The 17,473-nt window shown below is 56.8% G+C and overlaps 1 protein-coding gene across 4 annotated transcripts; it reads left to right on the top strand.

Moving 5' to 3' along the window:
• Window positions 1-4,750: 4,750 nt before the first annotated feature.
• On the top strand, window positions 4,751-17,473 carry DMKN (dermokine). 4 transcript variants are annotated; one of them, XM_087422205.1, is made up of 19 exons: window positions 4,751-5,048; window positions 5,655-5,870; window positions 5,982-6,038; window positions 6,276-6,326; window positions 6,476-6,877; window positions 8,042-8,104; window positions 8,353-8,406; window positions 9,877-9,927; window positions 10,074-10,121; window positions 10,305-10,352; window positions 12,653-12,709; window positions 13,051-13,098; window positions 13,364-13,462; window positions 14,765-14,812; window positions 14,919-14,969; window positions 15,289-15,354; window positions 16,400-16,423; window positions 16,531-16,577; window positions 17,159-17,473. In XM_087422205.1, coding segments are annotated over exons 1-19 (1,557 nt in total). In that variant the 5' UTR covers window positions 4,751-4,922; the 3' UTR covers window positions 17,160-17,473. The 4 variants fall into 4 exon arrangements, 3 of the variants coding, with proteins under 3 accessions (XP_087278331.1, XP_087278332.1, XP_087278333.1); XM_087422206.1 differs by lacking the exon at window positions 13,364-13,462 and having other exon boundaries at window positions 4,753-5,048; XR_015549589.1 differs by lacking the exons at window positions 16,531-16,577; window positions 17,159-17,473 and having other exon boundaries at window positions 13,364-13,448; window positions 16,400-16,424.

Below are 17,473 nucleotides of genomic sequence, written 5' to 3'. Positions count from 1 at the left end.
AGCTCAGGGCTGATCTTCCTCACTGAAAAAAAAAAGACCAAGGTCACAGTCAGTAAGCGGAGGGAGAAACAGCCTAAGAGCTATGAAGGATACTCGGAGACTTCTCCTGTTTGGCGTCAGTAGGGAGGCGAGGCAGTGAATAAACAGAGGAGAGACACATGGGAGATCCCCGAATGGGGAGGAGGCCCACTGACGGCAGTGGGGAAGGCCCCTCTACAATGACAGGAATGGTGACACCAAAGGCCCAGGTCTCAGATCTGCGGATGACTCACAGCCCAGAGGGATACCGAGAACCACTACTGTACACTGAGGACTTACTACGTCCCGGGGACCGTGGGAAGAACGGTTTATACTCCGTAACATGTAAGCCTCCCGCACCCTGAAGGCAGAAGTCCTCTTATGATCTCCTGTGTATGGATGGGGAAACTAGGCTCAGAAGGGCCAGGGCAAGTGCCCGGGTAACCCGTGAGAGAGCAGCAGGCCTGACTATGGCCAGAACCTGGCCTCTCACAGTTGCCTATAAAGTCTCTAGAACACATGCCCCCCCCGGCCTGGTGCTGGGAGCCCCACATTCCACTCAGGACTGCGGACATGAGCAGCTTACTTCCCCTCCCAGGGCCACCATTCCCTCCTCTATAAAGGGGGCGGGGTGTCCGCAGGGGAGGACTGCAGCACGGCTTCCAGCTCCAAAATTCCATCAATCATGGGACCAAAAACGGCCCTTGGGGAATTCACAGGCCTCCTGGGGCAACAAGGCACATAAACAGAATACAGAAACAAATACAAAGAGATGCATCAATGAGAACCAAGGGACACACCGGGGAGGGGCGGGGCTGGCATGTGCACAACGAAGGTGATGTTCCTGACACTTTTGTTCACTGCATTTTTCCTTATTTGTAGAATACCATCTTTTTTGTTGGTGTTGCTGAGGAAGATTAGCCCTGAGCTAATATCTGTACCAATCTTCCTCTATTTTGTTTCTGGGACGCCACCACAGCATGGCCACCACTGGGTGGTGTAGGTCCACGCCAGGGAACCGAACCTGGGCCGCCAAAGTTCAGTTCACCGCTCTTAACCACTAGGCCACGAGGCTGGCCCTAGAATGCCTTCATTTTTATCACATATGTTCCTTCCCTCCCCTGCAATATTTTAATTTGAAAATATTTCAAACATACCATAAAGATAAAAGAATTTCACAGCGAATCCCTGTGCCCTGATACTTAGAGGCTCCCAGTAACAGTTTGCTGTGTTCGCTTGCTCACACATCTGTCCATCTAGCCACGTAGCAATACATTTTTGATGCTTTTCCAAACAAACTGCAGACGTGTTTCCTGCATTTTAATAAGTAGAAGCTCTCATCCACATCACACATTTATCAAGCGTCTTCGCTGTCCTGGACGTTGTTCATACGGCTCGGAGGAGCCCCTTCTGAAGGAGAAGAGCCAAGGGACTCATTCTTCCATAAAGTAAAGCTTTCATTGGCTCTATCTGTAAGCCCACTGTCTTGCTGGGGTGGCTCGGACGGGGATCCTGAAAGTGCCAAAGAGGTATGGGACAATCATGTGTGCGGGGGTCCATCCTGGGAGGCTTCTGGAAAAGAAGAGCTTAGCCGGTTTTGAAGGGTAACTGGGGCAGGGCTCACGCCTGCCTCGGGGCCCGGCGTGCTGTCCTCTGCTGGGAATATTCTCCGCGCCCTCTGTCCCTGCGTCAGCTCCTCACCCTTCAGCTCTCAGCTGCCTTCACCACCCAACCCAGAGATTCCCTCTCCCTGCACACTGGGCTTTGTCTTCATAGTGCTTACGATAACTTGTAACTATATCTTTATGTTTCATATCCATTGTCCTCCTAGACTAAGAGGGTCAAGAGGAGAGGTCGGGCCAGACACAAATGTCTGGCAACTGGCAGAGGCAGGGCTACTGGCTTGAGCAGACGGGGAAGGCCGTGGAGCAAGTGTGGGGTCTGAGCCAGAAGGAGGCACCTGGGACAGACAGGTGGGGCTAAGCTAGGGAGTGAGGGAGAGAGGAGGGCCTCTCTGCAGGTGCGGAAGAACAGGGAGAGGAGTTTGGGTGGGCCCCTCACGCCATCTTTGATTAGGTGCCCGCTGTCTGTGCTGAGCACTTACAGCCATGATTCACTCCATTCGCACCTGCCCACGAGGCGAGGACGTGATTACTCCCTTAGAGATGACGAAGCCCAGGCTCCGAGCCGGGAGAAAGGTCCCTGGGGTCACCCAGCTAGCAGATGGTGACAGCTGGCTTCTATTCAGAGCCCTTCCCTGTGGTTGACCTCTGCTGGTGAGGGGCTACTTCAAAATCAGTCCTGCTTTTGGCGGAAAATTAAGCTTCTCCTTCTGAAAGGAGCTGTGTGTGCATGTGTCTGTGACTCAGAACTGAACAACTGCCAAGAAAGCGCTCCAGCCACGCCGACACGGCCGACACTGCCAGGAACGTGCACCGAGCGCTCCCGTGGGCCAGGCGCTGTGCCGAGACCTCTGCACGTGTCACCTCAGTAACTCTCACAATATAAATAAATATAACAATAATAATCAGCCTTAACACTGATTCGAGGTGACCCCTCAGGTCCAGGGGGCAGTTTTTCCCAGAAGCTAGAACACAGAACTCCTGGTGACATGGGAGGATTCAGGTGGTTTGTGCACAGGGCTTTGAAGCAGTTTGAACCGCACAGTGAGAAACTTACTCTGTTCTCGATTTTCTTGGAAGCTTTCTGATTAAGTTAAAAAGGAAGACTGGCTTTCTGTGCTGGTGTGCCTCGAACATCTCTCTCACACTTGCTAATCTCCCTTTTGAACAAGGAGGGCACAGGACCTGGAGCCAGCCATCATGTAACGCCATGGGGGCTTCTCATTATGTTTTTCTGGTACTTTCTATTTACGGGCAAGTGATGCTGGCTTTCCACTGACAGTAGTGATATCAAGTATGCTTTTAAAATATACTCAAGACAGTAAGCTGGCTTCAAGGACAACGTTAGTAACAGAGAAGGGGGAGGGCAGACATGGGCCATTGTGAAGGTGGCGTCCCGCCAGGGAGGCGAGTGTGGGAAGGAGCTTTGAGCCGGGGATGCCCTACCGCCTGCCCTGTGGGAGAGGGAAGCAGCAGGCTCAGGCTGGGGTCTCCATCACCCACCCCAGAGGCCTCCCATGCACTCCTGCTCTTCCCTCTACATGGTCCCGGGGCAAGACCAAAACCCTTTCTACCCAGAGAAGAAGGAGCGTGCTTCGCAAAGTGGGAGGTCTGAGGCCCTGAGACGACAGAAGGTCCGGGAGCCGGGCCTGGGAGTGAGGCCTGCCTGGGCTGGGTTTCAGCTCTGCCACACCTTCGCCATGTCCTCTCTGAGCCCCAAGTCCCCTGTCTACACACGGGGTCATAACAAGGTTGATCTCCCAGGGCTGCCTGAGCCTTAAAGGGCTTCGCCCAGCGCTGGGCACATAGGAAGCCTTGATAAACTGCAGCTGCATGATGATGGCGATTACCGCCACCATTATTACCGTCATGACAGAGTCAGAGAGGAACAACAGGGAGGCAAGAGCCGCGGGGGATAGAAGCAGATTGTGTTTACCTGGTAAGAGGTGCTGGACTTTACAAGTTGGGGTGCGGGTGTTGGGGTGGAGAGAGACTGATTGGGAGGCATTGAGAAAGATGGATGGAAACCGGCCCCTCCTAGCCGGGCGCTGAATCCCAGCCATGCGAGGCAGTGCCAAGTGGGAGGTCCTGGGCCCCTGGGATTGGAGAGCGGCCACGCTTGCTGCGCACGGCTGAGCCCTGGGGAGGACACCCGAGTTCTGCATCCTGAGCTGGGACGGGGAGAGGGCCGGCGGCTGACCCGGGGCTCTGGCCCTCGTGCTGGCCCCTGTCCCCTTGCCAGCTGCCCTGGCCCCTGGGGGAGGCTGGGGCTTGGGTCAGCGACTGCAGTCCCAGCCCTCACAGGAGGCCCTGGGTCACACGCAAGCCCCCTCCTGGCAGGCCAGGTAAACAGGATGGATGCCTGGGTCAGCCGCTCCCTCCCTAGGTCTCTCCCTCCCACTCATTCCCTGGGGGCGGCTGGCCCAGCTGGCCTGGCTGGCCCGCCTAGCTCCGGCTCCACACCCAAGAGCAGCCTAAATGCTAATGAGATGCCCTGATGACCACTCTCAGGGTCGAGGCCACTTCCTTCCCTGAAGCCTGGGGTCCCCACCGAGGGCGGGCTGACAGCGCCCAGGCTCTCTGTGGGCTAGAGGGTGTGGAAGAGTGTGAAGGCAGTCACCTTTAGGGGACAGTATGGGAGGGGAGAGAGGGGGGAGAGACAAGGGCCGACAGAAACTGAGTGAGAAAGGCCAAGACAGGGCAGCTGTCTCTCATTCTCATGCCCCTGACCCAGGCTGGCTTACGCCTAGGGTGGGTCTCATTCTTCTGGGTTCCCTACCCTTGTCCCCTGGTGGGGTCCTGCCTGTGATTCCTCACTCCTAAGTCCCCTCCACCGTGCTGCCTCAGATGCCTTCACCCCCACCCTGCACCCCAAATTCCTGGGGTTGGGAAATCGGAACATTTTTGCACCTGTCTCATCCCGTTTAACCCTCTCTTCCTGATGCTGGGCTCCCTCTCTGTTTCAACACAAGAGTGTCACACTCGCAATTACGGCTCATTACCCAGTTAGACGCTGACCCTGAGTCACTGGGGGAGGGACTCCAGGCTGCCCAGCCCTGCCCCCTTCTCCAAGCTGCAGTATAAGGAGTAGTGGCAGGAGGACTCTGGGAAGACAGGGGAGTCTGGGAAAGGAGAGAGAAGGCAGCACACCTGCAGGGAGGGAGAACGAGAAGTCAGAAGGAAGAAGAAGACCGAGGAGGGCACGCAGAGGAAGAGAAAGGGCAAGGAGAAGTAAAGTTGGGTGGGAAGAAGACACCCAGAAGAGAGAGGAGCGAGGCAGAGATGAAGTTACAGGGGTCGCTGGCCTGCCTCCTGCTGGCCCTGTGCCTGGGCAGTGGGGACGCTGGCCCGTTGCCGAGTGGAGAGGAGGACGCTGCAGCAGGTGCTGGGGAGGCCTTCGGACACCAGGTAGGAGAAGTCATTGAACACGAGGTGGGAAGTGCCATTAGCCACGGAATCGAGGAGGCCAATGGGCACAGAATTAAGGAGGCCGTGAGCCAAGGGGCTGGAGAGGCAGGCAGCTCTGGAGCCAGGGAGGCCATGAGCCCTGGGATGGGGGATGCTTTTGGCCATGGGGTTGGGGGGGGCCATCCACCATGGGGATGGGACGCAGCCCATGCTCTAGGGAACCCCAGGAGTGAGGCTGGCAGAGAGGCTGGGAATATCACTTGACCTGGAATAGATGCTGCCCCCATCTCCTGGCAGGGGATGCCCGGCAGTATCGGTGCCCTGGTGAGTGGCTGGGAGCCTGTGTGGAAACGGGAGGCTGTGGTCAGCTGGGTGCAGAATTGGGAATCAGCTGAAAGGCTGAAATAGTGTGGTATTTGTGGCTGTCTGGGGCAGTTAGTTTCCTCCCACGTTGTGCATCCTGCCTGCACCACCTCGGGGCCTCTCTCCACCCACCTCTCCCTGCGTCCTGCTCTGGCTCTCTCTATCTTAGTTGCTCTGCCCGCCCTCTCCCATCGCAGAGTGAGACAGCCACACACACTAAGCGCAGGCATCTTGTTTTTGCAGGAAACCAATGGCCAGCCTCCGTCCGGAGGCCACGGCATCTCTGGCTCTCAGGGTGACCTCGGAAGCCATGGCCAGGGCAATCCTGGAAGTCCAGGTACTCCCAGGGGCCATGGACACTCTGGAGGCTCAGATGGCAGCTTTGGAACCAACTCTCAGGGAGGCTCCTGGGGTCATGGAGGCAATGGAGGGTCATCCAACTTGGAGACCAACGCTCAGGTAAAATAACCACCTGGCCTGATGCCTGGCCCCTCTCTCCCTTCAAGCCCACACTCTCCACGCCTCCCTCATCCTTCTGGACGTCCACATTCAGTCTCATCCTCTCTGCAGGGAGCTGTGGCTCTGCCCGGTTACGGCTCACTGAGAGGTAGCAACCCACATATAGAGGTAAGAGGAGTCTGGGGCGGAAGAGGGTGTCTGGGTGCATGTGAGAGAAAGTGGGAGAGACAGACTGGCTAGGGAGGAGACAGGCCTGGGGAGGGGCTGGGGAGAGGGGGGAAATGAACCACGGATGGGGAGCAACACGTTGGGAAAGAAAGCCTAGCCACAGGAAGCAGGAGAGCCTGGCCTGTGACGAGGGCTTGACTGAAGTCTGGAAACTCACCTGTCCCCTTCCCTCCACAGTGCACCAACCCCCCGCCATCTGGCTCAGGTGGAAGCTCTGGCTCCTCAGGGGTAAGAGGAAGGGGTGACCTGTGGCCTCCTGCACAGGGAGAGAACAGGGACTCCGCTTCCCACAGACGGGGCAGGTTCAAGGAGAGGGAGGGAGGTAATTTCGGCGTTCCCATCTTTAGTCCTCACTCTGGTCTCTTCTTGCCCCTCAGGGAAGCAGCGGCAGCAGGGGCGGCAGCAGTAGTGGCAGCAGCGGCAGCAGTGGCAGTAGCAGTGGTGGCAGCAGTGGCAGTAATGGCAGAGGCAGCAGTGGCGGTGGCAGCAGTGGTGGTGGCAGCAGCGGTGGCGGCAGCAGCAGTGGCAGCAGCGGCGGCAGCGGCAGTGGCAGCAGTGGCGGCAGCGGCAGCAGTGGCAGCAGTGGTGGCAGCGGCAGCAGTGGCCGCGGCGGCGGCAGCAGTGGCGGCAGTGGCGGCAGTGGCGGCAGCAGCGGTGGCAGCAGCAGCGGTGGCAGCAGTGGCAGCAGTGGCGGCAGCAGTGGCGGCAGCGGTGGCAGCAGTGGCGGCAGCGGTGGCAGCAGTGGTGGCAGCAGCGATGGCAGTTCTGGGACCAGTCGGGTGAGTTCTGCTCCTCTGTTGAAGGCAGAGATGGGGCTGAGGCCCCCGGTGGTCCCTGCTGGGCAGATGCAGTCCAAGGTCTTCCTGAAAGTGGCCAGCCCCGGGGTGGATGGCATCCCTGGCAGCTGTCACCTTGGGAGTCCTGCTTCTGTTGCCCACCTTCCCAGCCCCACCACGAGGTGTCCTTACACCTGCACTCCACTGTTGCAGAGGAAGCGCCTTGCCTGGCTCTGCGCACTCCGTCCTCTCATCTCTACTCCTCACAGCCAGATATTCTGTCTCCCGTCTAACCACTTCTGTAGTCGTATCCACTGGCAAATCTGACTAGAGCAGGGGGTGGCGGAGGGAAGAAGAGAGAGGGCACAGAGAAACATGACACTTGTGTGGGAAGTTCCCAGGAGAATCGGGCAGGCTTGCACACGTGGAGACTTAGGGACATTTACAGAGCTGTGGTGTAGACGAACTAATAAATACGGTGTACACACCAGGCCCCTATGAGATGGGCGAGAGGGCCAGCAGGGGTCCACAACCTGGCAGCCCGATCAGGGTGGAGCTCCAAGAAAGCAGCCTGCGGAGAGGAGCACGTGGCTTCCTCAGCGGTCTGGGAAAGGTATCAGGCCAGAGGAGGGAAGGAACTAGAACAAGCCAGATAACACAAGCTGTTTTAATTTACTGCTCTTTGTACGACCCGCTTTCCCCCCCAGCTAGGACCGACCCTTAGAAAATTCTAGGAATTTTGATCAAAGCAGCTACCCAGGCTCTTGGTGAAGGATTCTAGGGGTACCTTCCCCTTTCTAGGTTCCAAGACAGGGTGTGGGGTAAGGCGAGGCAGGAGGAGGGCAGAATGAGCCCCAGGAGCCAGGGTCATGGCTCTGATGAAGTTACGCCCGAGGCCCTCCCACCCTGGCAGGCGGTGGGGAAGAGCGGTGGGGGCTGGGGGGCAGCAGCTCAGAGTCCCCAGACCATCCCGTGTTTCCAAATGCACTGGGCCACACCCGGCCTTCTCTGTGCTCCAAATAACTTTTCTCAGTGACCGACTGGCTACAGATGGGAAGGTAGGGAGGTTGGGGAGAGAGGGTTAAAAAATCATAACAGTGCTTGGAACTATTTGACCCCTCCCAAGTCTCCTTAAGACCCCACGTGGACTCTCACTTGCCCTTGCAGGACTACAGTGCAGGCTCTTCCTCGGAGAGCAGCGGCGGAAGTGGAGGTGGAAATAAACCCGAGGTGAGTGTCTGGCTAGCGCACCCCTGCGCTGATCTCTCTCCAACTGTGGGAGGAAAATGAGGGGCCTTGAGGCCTGTCGGATGATGGGGGAGAGACAACTGGCTGGGGCTGAGAATGTGGGGGGACCGCCCCTGCTGCAGTGGGTGGGGCGGACCTGGCTCCCCTGGGGTGAAATGCTGCAATCTGGAGGCTAGAATTGCCGTCTGGGTGGGGACAGAGAGGAACGCTTCTCTTTCTCCCTCCCATAGTGTGACAACCCAGGGAACAACGAAGTGCACGTGTCCGGGGGATCCGGGGTTCAGGTGAGAGCCAAACTCGGGGTGACTGCATTCATCACTGCAGCAGCACCCCCTCCTCGTACTCCAACTCTGCTCAGCCCCACTCCTAGCGCTATCTCCATCCCAGCCCCGTCTGTGGGAAATTTACAGTGCAGGGGGAAGAAACCAAAGGCACCTCCTAAAAATACTACCCATCTGCAAAGGAATCATTCATCGCAAGTCTCACATCATATCCCTCACTTTATACCACAGGTGGGCCGCGGAAGATCGTAGGGAAACCAGTCCTTTTAGAAACACCATCCTTTCAAATGTCCTGCATCCAGCCAGTAAACACAATTTGGTGACCCCTTCGACAGAGTTTTGAAACAGTGTTTTGAACGTGTACATTTCCCTCCTAGTTACTCTGGAAATCTGGGCTTTCTGTCAGACGCACAGTGCTGACAGAGAGAGCGCTATGCTCAGGTCCGCAGGAATCTAAGGGTCTGGTGAAAACGTAGGTTCTGATTCAGCAGGTCTCGGGTGGGGCCAAGAATCTGGTTTGTAACCGGCTCCTGGGTGAGGCTGGCGCTGCTGGGCTGGGCGCTCCTCCCGCAGGGCGAGGAGCGCGGCCCGAAGGGGAGAAGGTGGCAGTGGGGGGTGCCACCTTGAGAAGGCTCTCTGAAGAGTTCCTCAAATGTTAGGGACACTAACCTTTTATGGCTGGACAGGTTTTAAGAAAACTTTTCCCAGTTTGTAAGTCTATTTCCAGTTTTTTTACATACCAAAGTCTTAAATATGTAGTGAGGAGAAAAACAGACAAAGATAACAGAATGGTCGAAGGGATATGTTTAAAAGCCATACTTAAGAAGGCAGTGTTGAGAAGTGGGAACGTAGTTAGAAGTTAGAAGATGGGGGTTCAAATGTCTCACTCGTCATCTGTGTGTCTCCAGGCAAGGCAGTTGCCCTCTCTGAGCCTGGGCTTCCCCTTGGGTAAAACAGGGACAGAAGCCTAACTTGCTCACCTCCCCCAGTTCTGCAGAGCTTTCTGCATCGTAACCAGACCAAGGTGGTTCAGAGCGTAGACACTGGAGTCTGACATGGAGACAGATGCGGAGGCAAGCTGGCAGCTCTAGGTTTCCGTTTCCTTGTCTGTAAAATGGAGACATCTCCACACAGGAATGTGGCAGGGTACGGCACAGAGCTCGGCACATAGTAGGACTACACATTAGCTACCAGCAGTGTTTTAGGGGCAGGGTATGGGAGGAAGCAAGAATATAAATACGATTCAAGGGACGGGGTAGGGTTAGTCTAGGAAGAAAGTGGTGAGCCATCCCAGGAAGGCTTTCTGGAGGTGGGGTCTTAGGTGCTGTGTAAACAAGAGGAGAAGGTGTCTCTACAGAGAGTACACAGAGCTTGAGCAGAGGCAGAGACGAGTGGGCTGGGGGCAGGTTGATAGGCAGCATGCGTGACACGATGCAGGAGCCCTGAACATCAGTCCCTCTCTTCCCCTCCCAGAGGCAAGGGCCCAGCGGAGGAGGTGAAGCTGTCAGCGGAACTGATCCGCTGGTGAGTGGAGGCATCACCCCACCTGGGGCGGGGACCACGGTGTCCAGCAATGCCCGCGTCCCCGCCTGACACCCGTACCCCCTGCCACCACCGCACGCTCTCAAAGTGGGTTCTTACTCTCACCCCATTTCTCATCGGTTCCTTAGAACTCTCAGACGCCTCCTGGGCTCTTCAACTTCGACACTTTCTGGAAGGTGAGTTCTCAAGAGTACGCTGCTCACATTCTTTTGGAAAACCAAGTCCCTGCCCCCTGGCCCCACAGGCTGAAGCCCTCTTTCTATGATGACCGTCAGCGGTGGCCCTTGACCTCTCGTCCTGAGGCCCTGAACCAATTACGTTATGACCCAATTCAGCCATTCTCCTTCTTTTCTCTGCAGAATTTTAAGTCCAAGCTGGGTTTCATTAACTGGGATGCCATAAACAAGGTAAGGGCGGGCAGGTGGTGCCATCCTGATCTTTGTGGGCGAGGGACTGAGAGAAGCAAGTAAACCTCTGCTCGGTGAGCCAGGCAAACAGTGACGATGCCACTAAGAGAGCATTTAGGCCAGTGCTAAAAAAAGATAAAACCAAGGAGGAAGGACAGCAGAGACCTAGAAAGAGAGGGAGAATTTGGAAAGAGCTGGGAGTGGGGGCTGAGAGCAAGGAGGGGCCTCTTTCAATCTCAACACGCAGACCAGAGTGTCTGAAGCTCACTTTCCGCTTGGAGGCCTGCAGGTTAAGGGGAGAGTAAGTAGGCCTAACCCTCGGGAAACCAGAGAGGGGGCAGAGGCCAGGGTGGGGGACGGACTGAGTAGTCAGCTGCAGCTAGCAGGCCACACGAGGACTGACCCCGGGAGAGAAGGGAAGGGAAGTGAAGATCTGCCGAGTGCCTGATGGGCGCCAGGCGTTAGTCTGGGCCCCGCGCGTACCGTGCCTGATGGGCGCCAGGCGTTAGTCTGGGCCCCGCGCGTACCTCATCTTAGCAGACAGCTGGGGCCCAGAACCCCTTCCTCCTTCCTCCCTGCCCGCCCCTTCCTCTTGCGGGGGACCCCTTGGCCAGGCTGATGTGACACCAGAGTAGCAGAGGTACCTCCGGAGTCGAAGGCGGACTGGAAGGAGGGGGGGAAGGGCAGACAGACGACCCAGACAAAGACCAAGGCAGAAGCGGCAACTGGTGGCCCTCTGATGGGCTTTTTTGATTCATTCTTTTTTGTTGAACACTATGAATTGGTTGACAAAGTTCAAAAATTGAGAGACTCACATGACTTGGATTTCTGGCTTCTCTTGGAAAATGTGGCAACACTGGGCCCCCCTTTCCACGGGGCTACTACAGACTAGTGCCGAGTAGGGCTGCTGCTAGCCACGGGGTGCTTGCTCTCCAGCCGCCACACTCCCCCTGCCCATCAGGGTCATTTTAGCCACCAACTGGCCCCGTGAGCAGCTGAGTTTCTGAGCCTTAACGTAAGAGAATGAAGACCAGCATCCCTGTTGTCCAAAACTTGCGAGGGAAACGGGGTGGTGGTAGGCGGGGAGGCAAAGAGACAGCCCAAACCTCAGGAGAGTCAGTGTGCCCTTCTGGAGATGAGGCGGGGAGTGAAAGCCAGGAGATGCAGAGGTCCCCGCTGCCCCGGGTTCTGGCTTGGTGAACTAAATGAACACAGTAGACTGTTTCTGTGGCATACAGAACTGTATACAATTACTGCAGACCACGGGGAGGCCAGGTCCCGGAGCATGGGGAACTGGGGGTGTGACGGCAGAGCTAGACACTGGCCAGAGGGCCAGCACAGGCAGCCACATGTTTTTGTACATCTAGGGATCAGGAAAGCAAGTGTTCACAGTGAGGCAGGATTCATTGGGGGTGGCTTCCCAGAGGAGCAGATCTAGGAAATGGAGCAGGAAGGAGATGGGCAGAGAAGAGAATGGAGAGCCCACCCCCAGCTCCTTCACAGTGGGGGAGGGAGCTGAGGACTTCGGCCAGAGTGAGGAGTGACCACAGCGGGGCCAAAACCTAACATTCTTGGCAAGTATGGGGGTTTTCAAACCCATGTCAAAATATCTGGATTTGACTGGATGACAGCCGTGGGCAAAAAGGTCCCTGCAGACTCCTGGAGCAGGGGTCCAGTCCACCCTTGCCTTGGGCCCCCACTCCCTGAATTCCTGTCCCTGAGCTCCCCCTGAGGACTTATCTCTTTGCCCAGGACCAGAGGAGCTTTCGCACCCCATGACCTTCAGACAAGGAGCTACCAGATGGATGGGACCCCCACCCCTCCTTAAAACACCACTATCTCACCTCTAATCCCAGCCCTTGCCCTTGAAATAAATAGCTGCCCACACTCCTGGTCTCTGCTCCTTTCTTCCGTCTCCACTGCTGGTCCAGGGTGGTTGAAGGGGTGACTTCAGCCCGTAGCTTTGGGAAACAGGGGGAAGGGGGCCTGGCAGGGGAAGGCGGGAAGCTCTGGAGGTTTTGCTACAGTTAGGTTCTGCCCGAGGCTGGGAGACGGGGCTGGAGGACGCTGTGCACGCGCTGGGGCAGGGAGGGCTGGTCAGTGGCTCCAGAGATCTAGCCTCTCTCTCCCTTTATTTCCAAAAACAGTGTTCCGGTGTCCCCAAAGACACCCAGCTTCCCCCCAAACCTTAGTCGCAGGGAAATTTCTGGAGGCTGAGCAATGGTGGCAGCAGGAGTAGGGGCTTAGGTGAGCAGGGGGTCCGGCTCCCCACTAACCTGATCCCCACCTTTCATCCACAGGACCACACTCAGCCCCCCAGCACTCGAGCCCTCCTCTACTTCAGCAGACTCTGGGAGGTAGGAGAAGTCTCATTTTCTGAAGAACTGGGGATCCTGGTCATCCCATCCCTCTCCACAGCTCCCTCAAGGCAGCCACCCTCAGCTCTAGCCTACCTGTCACAAGATCTCCCCTCTTTTCATTTTTGAGACGAGTGATCTCACCCAAATCTCATTCCCAATACCATCTCAAATTTTACGCCCTCCACTTCCTGTATGCTCATCTTCATCTAACCTCAAACCACACCCGGGCTCCAAAGCCCATTCTTGCCCGTGACCTTGAATCTTTCCCAACAAGCTGCCACACTCGACCCTCTGGATTCTGTCTCCCTGTGGTCCACCATCTCTCCTTCTCCCTCCAGAATTTCAAACACAACACTCCCTTCCTGAACTGGAAAGCAATCACTGAGGTAAGGCGGCAGAACCTCTCGTTTCGGGGTCAGCAAGCTTAGCTCACGTCCCTGCCCGCGGCAATGGCGTGCAGATTCCATCCCACTTCCTGGCCCTGCCTGCTGGGGGATCGTGCCTCCCTCCCTTCCCACTTCCCTCCTTCATGCAACGCTAAGCGCTAAGCGGAGGTGGGGTGGGAGAGAGAAGCTGTGAGTCACTGAAGAAGGACAGAGTGGGAGGGCCTCCCTAGGATAAAAACCAAGGCCGAGGTTGGGGCCTTCACAGGCACAGGAACATGAAGGTGGCCACGGTCTCCGCTCTGCTGCTGTTCCTGCTGGCCTTGGCCTGGCTCGGGGGGAGCCACAGCTGGGTGGGTACCACACGGTGAGCAGATGGAGGGGACCAGGAGGCGGGGAAGAGGGAGGGACCCGCAGCTGGGGTCAACTCTCAGGCCTGGAAAGGGGGCACTGGGAGGAAAGCTGAAGGGAAACAGGAGGGCAGTGTGAACGGGGGTGGGAGTCAGGTCACCGTCAAGGGCAGGCGGTCACAGCGGCTCTGAATATCTGGGTTCTGGGAAAGATGGACAGGACCTCTGGGTCCTGCAGAAGGCCCCATGGCCAGTGGCCTTTGGAAACCGGGCCCCTTGGGCACTGAGGCAGGGTTGCCCACTCACTCGTCCACGTGGGCCAGGCATGTGAGGCTGGACAGGTGGGGCCATGCACAGGTGGAGGTCCAGGCCCTCCAGCTGAGTGTTGTCATGCGCTCATGCAGGACCAGTATGGCCATGTCATCTGATTCTTTAGGAAAAGCTAGAAATCTGATTTTTAATGGTTTGCAACTGATTTAATGAAACAATGCAGACTGAGCAAAAAATGTCTGGAGGCCTGTGGTCAACCAGTTTGTGACCTCAGTGTCAGGGCTACTAGTGGGGTTAAAATTGAAGGCCAGGTATGGGGAAGGTGGAGAGCTCAGTCAGAGTTAGAAAGAACATCCCGGCGCTGTGAGTGGGCGGGGGTGGGGGGCGCCTAGTGGAGAAGCCATGATGGTGGGATCACAACGTTTTTTCTCCTACTCTTAGACTTTTCTCCTTGCCTTGATGGGGGAGAGGGTTGGTGGCAAGTGCCTCTGCGGTGCGTCTTAGGTGGCTTCATCTGCTTTCTTGTATTTCTCCCCTTTGACCCAGAGCTATCCTAACGCACTACACTTTGCCTCTGCGGGTAACATCCACCCTTCCCAGGCCCCTGCAGAGAACAGCATTGTGAACAGGGACTGAAGGGCCTATGAGGGGAGCAGGGTTGAACGTCACAAAGGTGGGCTGGGGCGGAGGCACCTGCGTCTGCCCCGGGAGCCTGTGTGGGTGCCGCTCTGGTGTCATTCCAGCTGCATCTCAGGCCAGCCTGTCAACGCTCCAGGTGCACGGGTGGGGGTGGTGTCACCCAACCTGTTCTCTGCCCTCACTCCCCGACGCCGAGTGTGGAAATCTGTCCTCTACCTATCTAGGCTATCAGTTTACTCCAGGCTCACCGCCTTCTCTGGAGGTAGCACGTATCACAGACCACTGAGAGGGCTGGGGAGGGGTGGGTGCCACCCTGGTGGTCCAAAATGAGGGCAGAGCCCAGGCAGCGAGCCTGGTCAGGCCTGAAGTGCCACGGGGACACCCTAACCACAGCTCCCTCTCCCGTCCAGGGTGCCGATGCGACCTCGCTCCAGAAGAGGGCAGATGGTGCTGGCCAGGTGAGTCTCTCTGCTCTCAGATGGCCCTTGAAGGCTCTTGGTCCCTCTGTCTTGTGCCGGGTCTGGCCAATCTGAAATTCTCTCTCCTTCACCCCCGACTCTGTAGTTTTCCCAGCCTGGCTCAGGACGGCAAGACGTGGTAGCTGTAACTTCTAAGGTAAGATACCTGTCACCCGGCCACCCACTTTAGACCTCACCTCTCTCCTTGGTCTCCTTCCCTCACCTCCCAGGCAACACTGAGGAGTTGGGAGAGGTGCCCAGGGAAGGAGGAGGCAGGGCCATTTGGACTAGGCCCATACAGCGAGGGGAGGGTGCGGGCTCTGACTGGCGAAGGAGGAGACCCAAGGAGGAGAGAAGGCAGGGGCTCTGAGAAGGGGCCAGCCAGGGCAGGAGGTGGGGGGTTTATTCCAGAGCAAAATGCCTCCTCCCTTCTCTCCTGCCCCCACCACCCACTACCCCCCTGCTTTCTTCCGCAGAACAATTATAACCAGCAAGCATATCCTACTGTCCCTGGTGGGCAGTATGCCAAGACCCCTGCCAAGGTAAGACTTGTCACTGCCCTGTTTCCCCCGGCCCTGGGGTCTGCACGGAATGGGGGGCAAGGGAGGGAGCCTTCACTGCCAGGGTCCTCTGCGCAGGTCAGCTGAGGCCGAGTCCTGTTCACTTTGAAAGGCAGGCCTCTCCCCTCTTTGTAGGGAGACTGGGGCTCCCCGACGGTAGTCTGGAAATGGAGGGGAGGGTTCAAGGCATTTCACACCCACCCACTCAGAAAAGGTGACAAGGGAGCAGTGGCCACATCACTTGCCACGGAGAATACTAGGAACCAACAACCTCTCACGAGGAATATACGGCACCAAAAACATCACAGGACACATGGCAAATGGCCTTCCTTCACAGTGGCCCTCTCCGTCTCGCTAACTGCTCACCTTTCGGGGGCAGGAGGGCACGCTAGCAGTTACAGGAAGCTGGCCCGGGAACTCCTGGCTGGTGGGAAAAGAAATGCTTCCTTCCCCAAAGGAAATAACAGGAAAAACATTTGAGGATTTGTCTTGTTCAGTTGCAAAGAAGGCAATCTTATAAATTCAGTAAACGAATGTGCTGAATATTAATGAGGCTGTCGAAGAAGACGGGGCGCTATTTCCCTCCATCTCTCAGAACAATAGAGTGCCGCCCTCGAGGGAGGAGTGAGGGAGGGCTTCCACTGAGAGATCAGAAAGGATTCGCTGACTGAAAGGAGGTAAGATGCAGTTAATACACCTACGAGTGTCCTCTCGCCAATCATCTGTGGCCAACGTCTATCCACCCAGCAGCAGAGGGAGACTAACCTGCCCTCCTTCACTCGCCTTGGTCAGTGTGTGCTCAGGGACCACATTCGGTATCATCTTGGGTAAAATGTACTTAGGATGATAAATCTGCTGTGAAAAAAATACCACGGGCTGAATGTCTGCAGCCCTACCAAAGGGCTTTTGGGATAATCCTGGTCTGAGCCTGACCCTGCCACTGGGGCCTCCTGAGACCTGAGGCCGTGGCAGAGTGCAGAGAGGTCACTGGAGCCCCCACATCACCTCTCTGATCTTCTCTTTACAGGGAGGAGTCACGATTTCTTCCTCGGTAAGTATTGGGGCAAGAAAATCCTGCTCGTGAGAGAAGGGGTCTGAGGCCAGAGGGCATGCAGGGGACAGTGCCATGTCCACTCAGACATTCTCCTTGTCCCGCAGGCTTCCCGGGTGCAACCTGGCCTGCTGCAGTGGGTGAAGTTTTGGTGGTGAGTGTCGCAGTGAGCTGCGCAAAGCTGAGGCACCCAGGAGCTGAGGCACATCACCCAGGGGAGGGCTGGCGTCTTGACGTTTCCTTTGCCCTGGGTGATGCTCTCAAGGTATTAAGGGGGAGGAGACCCCAGTGTGGAGAAAGACTCACAGGAAAATGATGGAGGACACTCGTAAAGCACGCTCTGGGTGCTGGGTGAAGGCCCAACAGAGGAGGGACCACGCAGAGGCAGCTGAGGAGGAGAAGGATGGCGCACTACGCTAAGGAGAGGGGACAGGATAGGAACCCTACGAGGGGACAGGATAGGAACCCTACGGGGGAACTGGAGAGAGGCGCGCCTTTCAGGAGTAAAGACTCATGGGCAGGAGGAAGGCAGTCGCCAGTGGGGACAAGGCGATAGGTTAACCTGGCAGAACCACAAAATTCACCTCAGGGACGAGCAAAAGCAAGCCGAGCCGCAGCCGAAATGGGTGGGACACGGAGGAGCCACGGGGGCGCAGGAGCTGGGCGAAAGGACGCTGGCCTCAACAGATTTGGGAGTGGCCACATTCTACCACTTGCTCTTCTCTTTTCTTCTAGAAAACTACCTCCAGTCATGGCTGAGGCCCTGGGAAGCATCAGTCGTCAAGGAGCCACCTGCACCCCTGCCCCAGCCTCCCCGTGCCCGGCCTGGGCTGGGTGCTGACACCTGCTTCGTCTAGGTCAGGGACCTGGTCTGCGTGTCCCTTGTTTCTTCCCACCCCACTGTGTCATCTCCTGACCACCAGCCTCATCAGATACACCAGCCACTTTCTTTATCTACTCCATTTTGTGACCTCAAGTCACTGTGACATTCTTCAGAGGAGCTTCCTACTTTGGAGTTTCTCTGTGGAAATAAAAGTGAATCTTGTTTCC

This window comes from Ceratotherium simum, chromosome 33, assembly GCF_057802395.1.
Source record: "Ceratotherium simum simum isolate JZ-2026a chromosome 33, ASM5780239v1, whole genome shotgun sequence".
Lineage (NCBI taxonomy): Eukaryota > Metazoa > Chordata > Mammalia > Perissodactyla > Rhinocerotidae > Ceratotherium > Ceratotherium simum.
The sequence above is the reverse complement of the archived record's forward strand: the minus strand, read 5'-3'. Positions and strand labels throughout refer to the sequence as shown.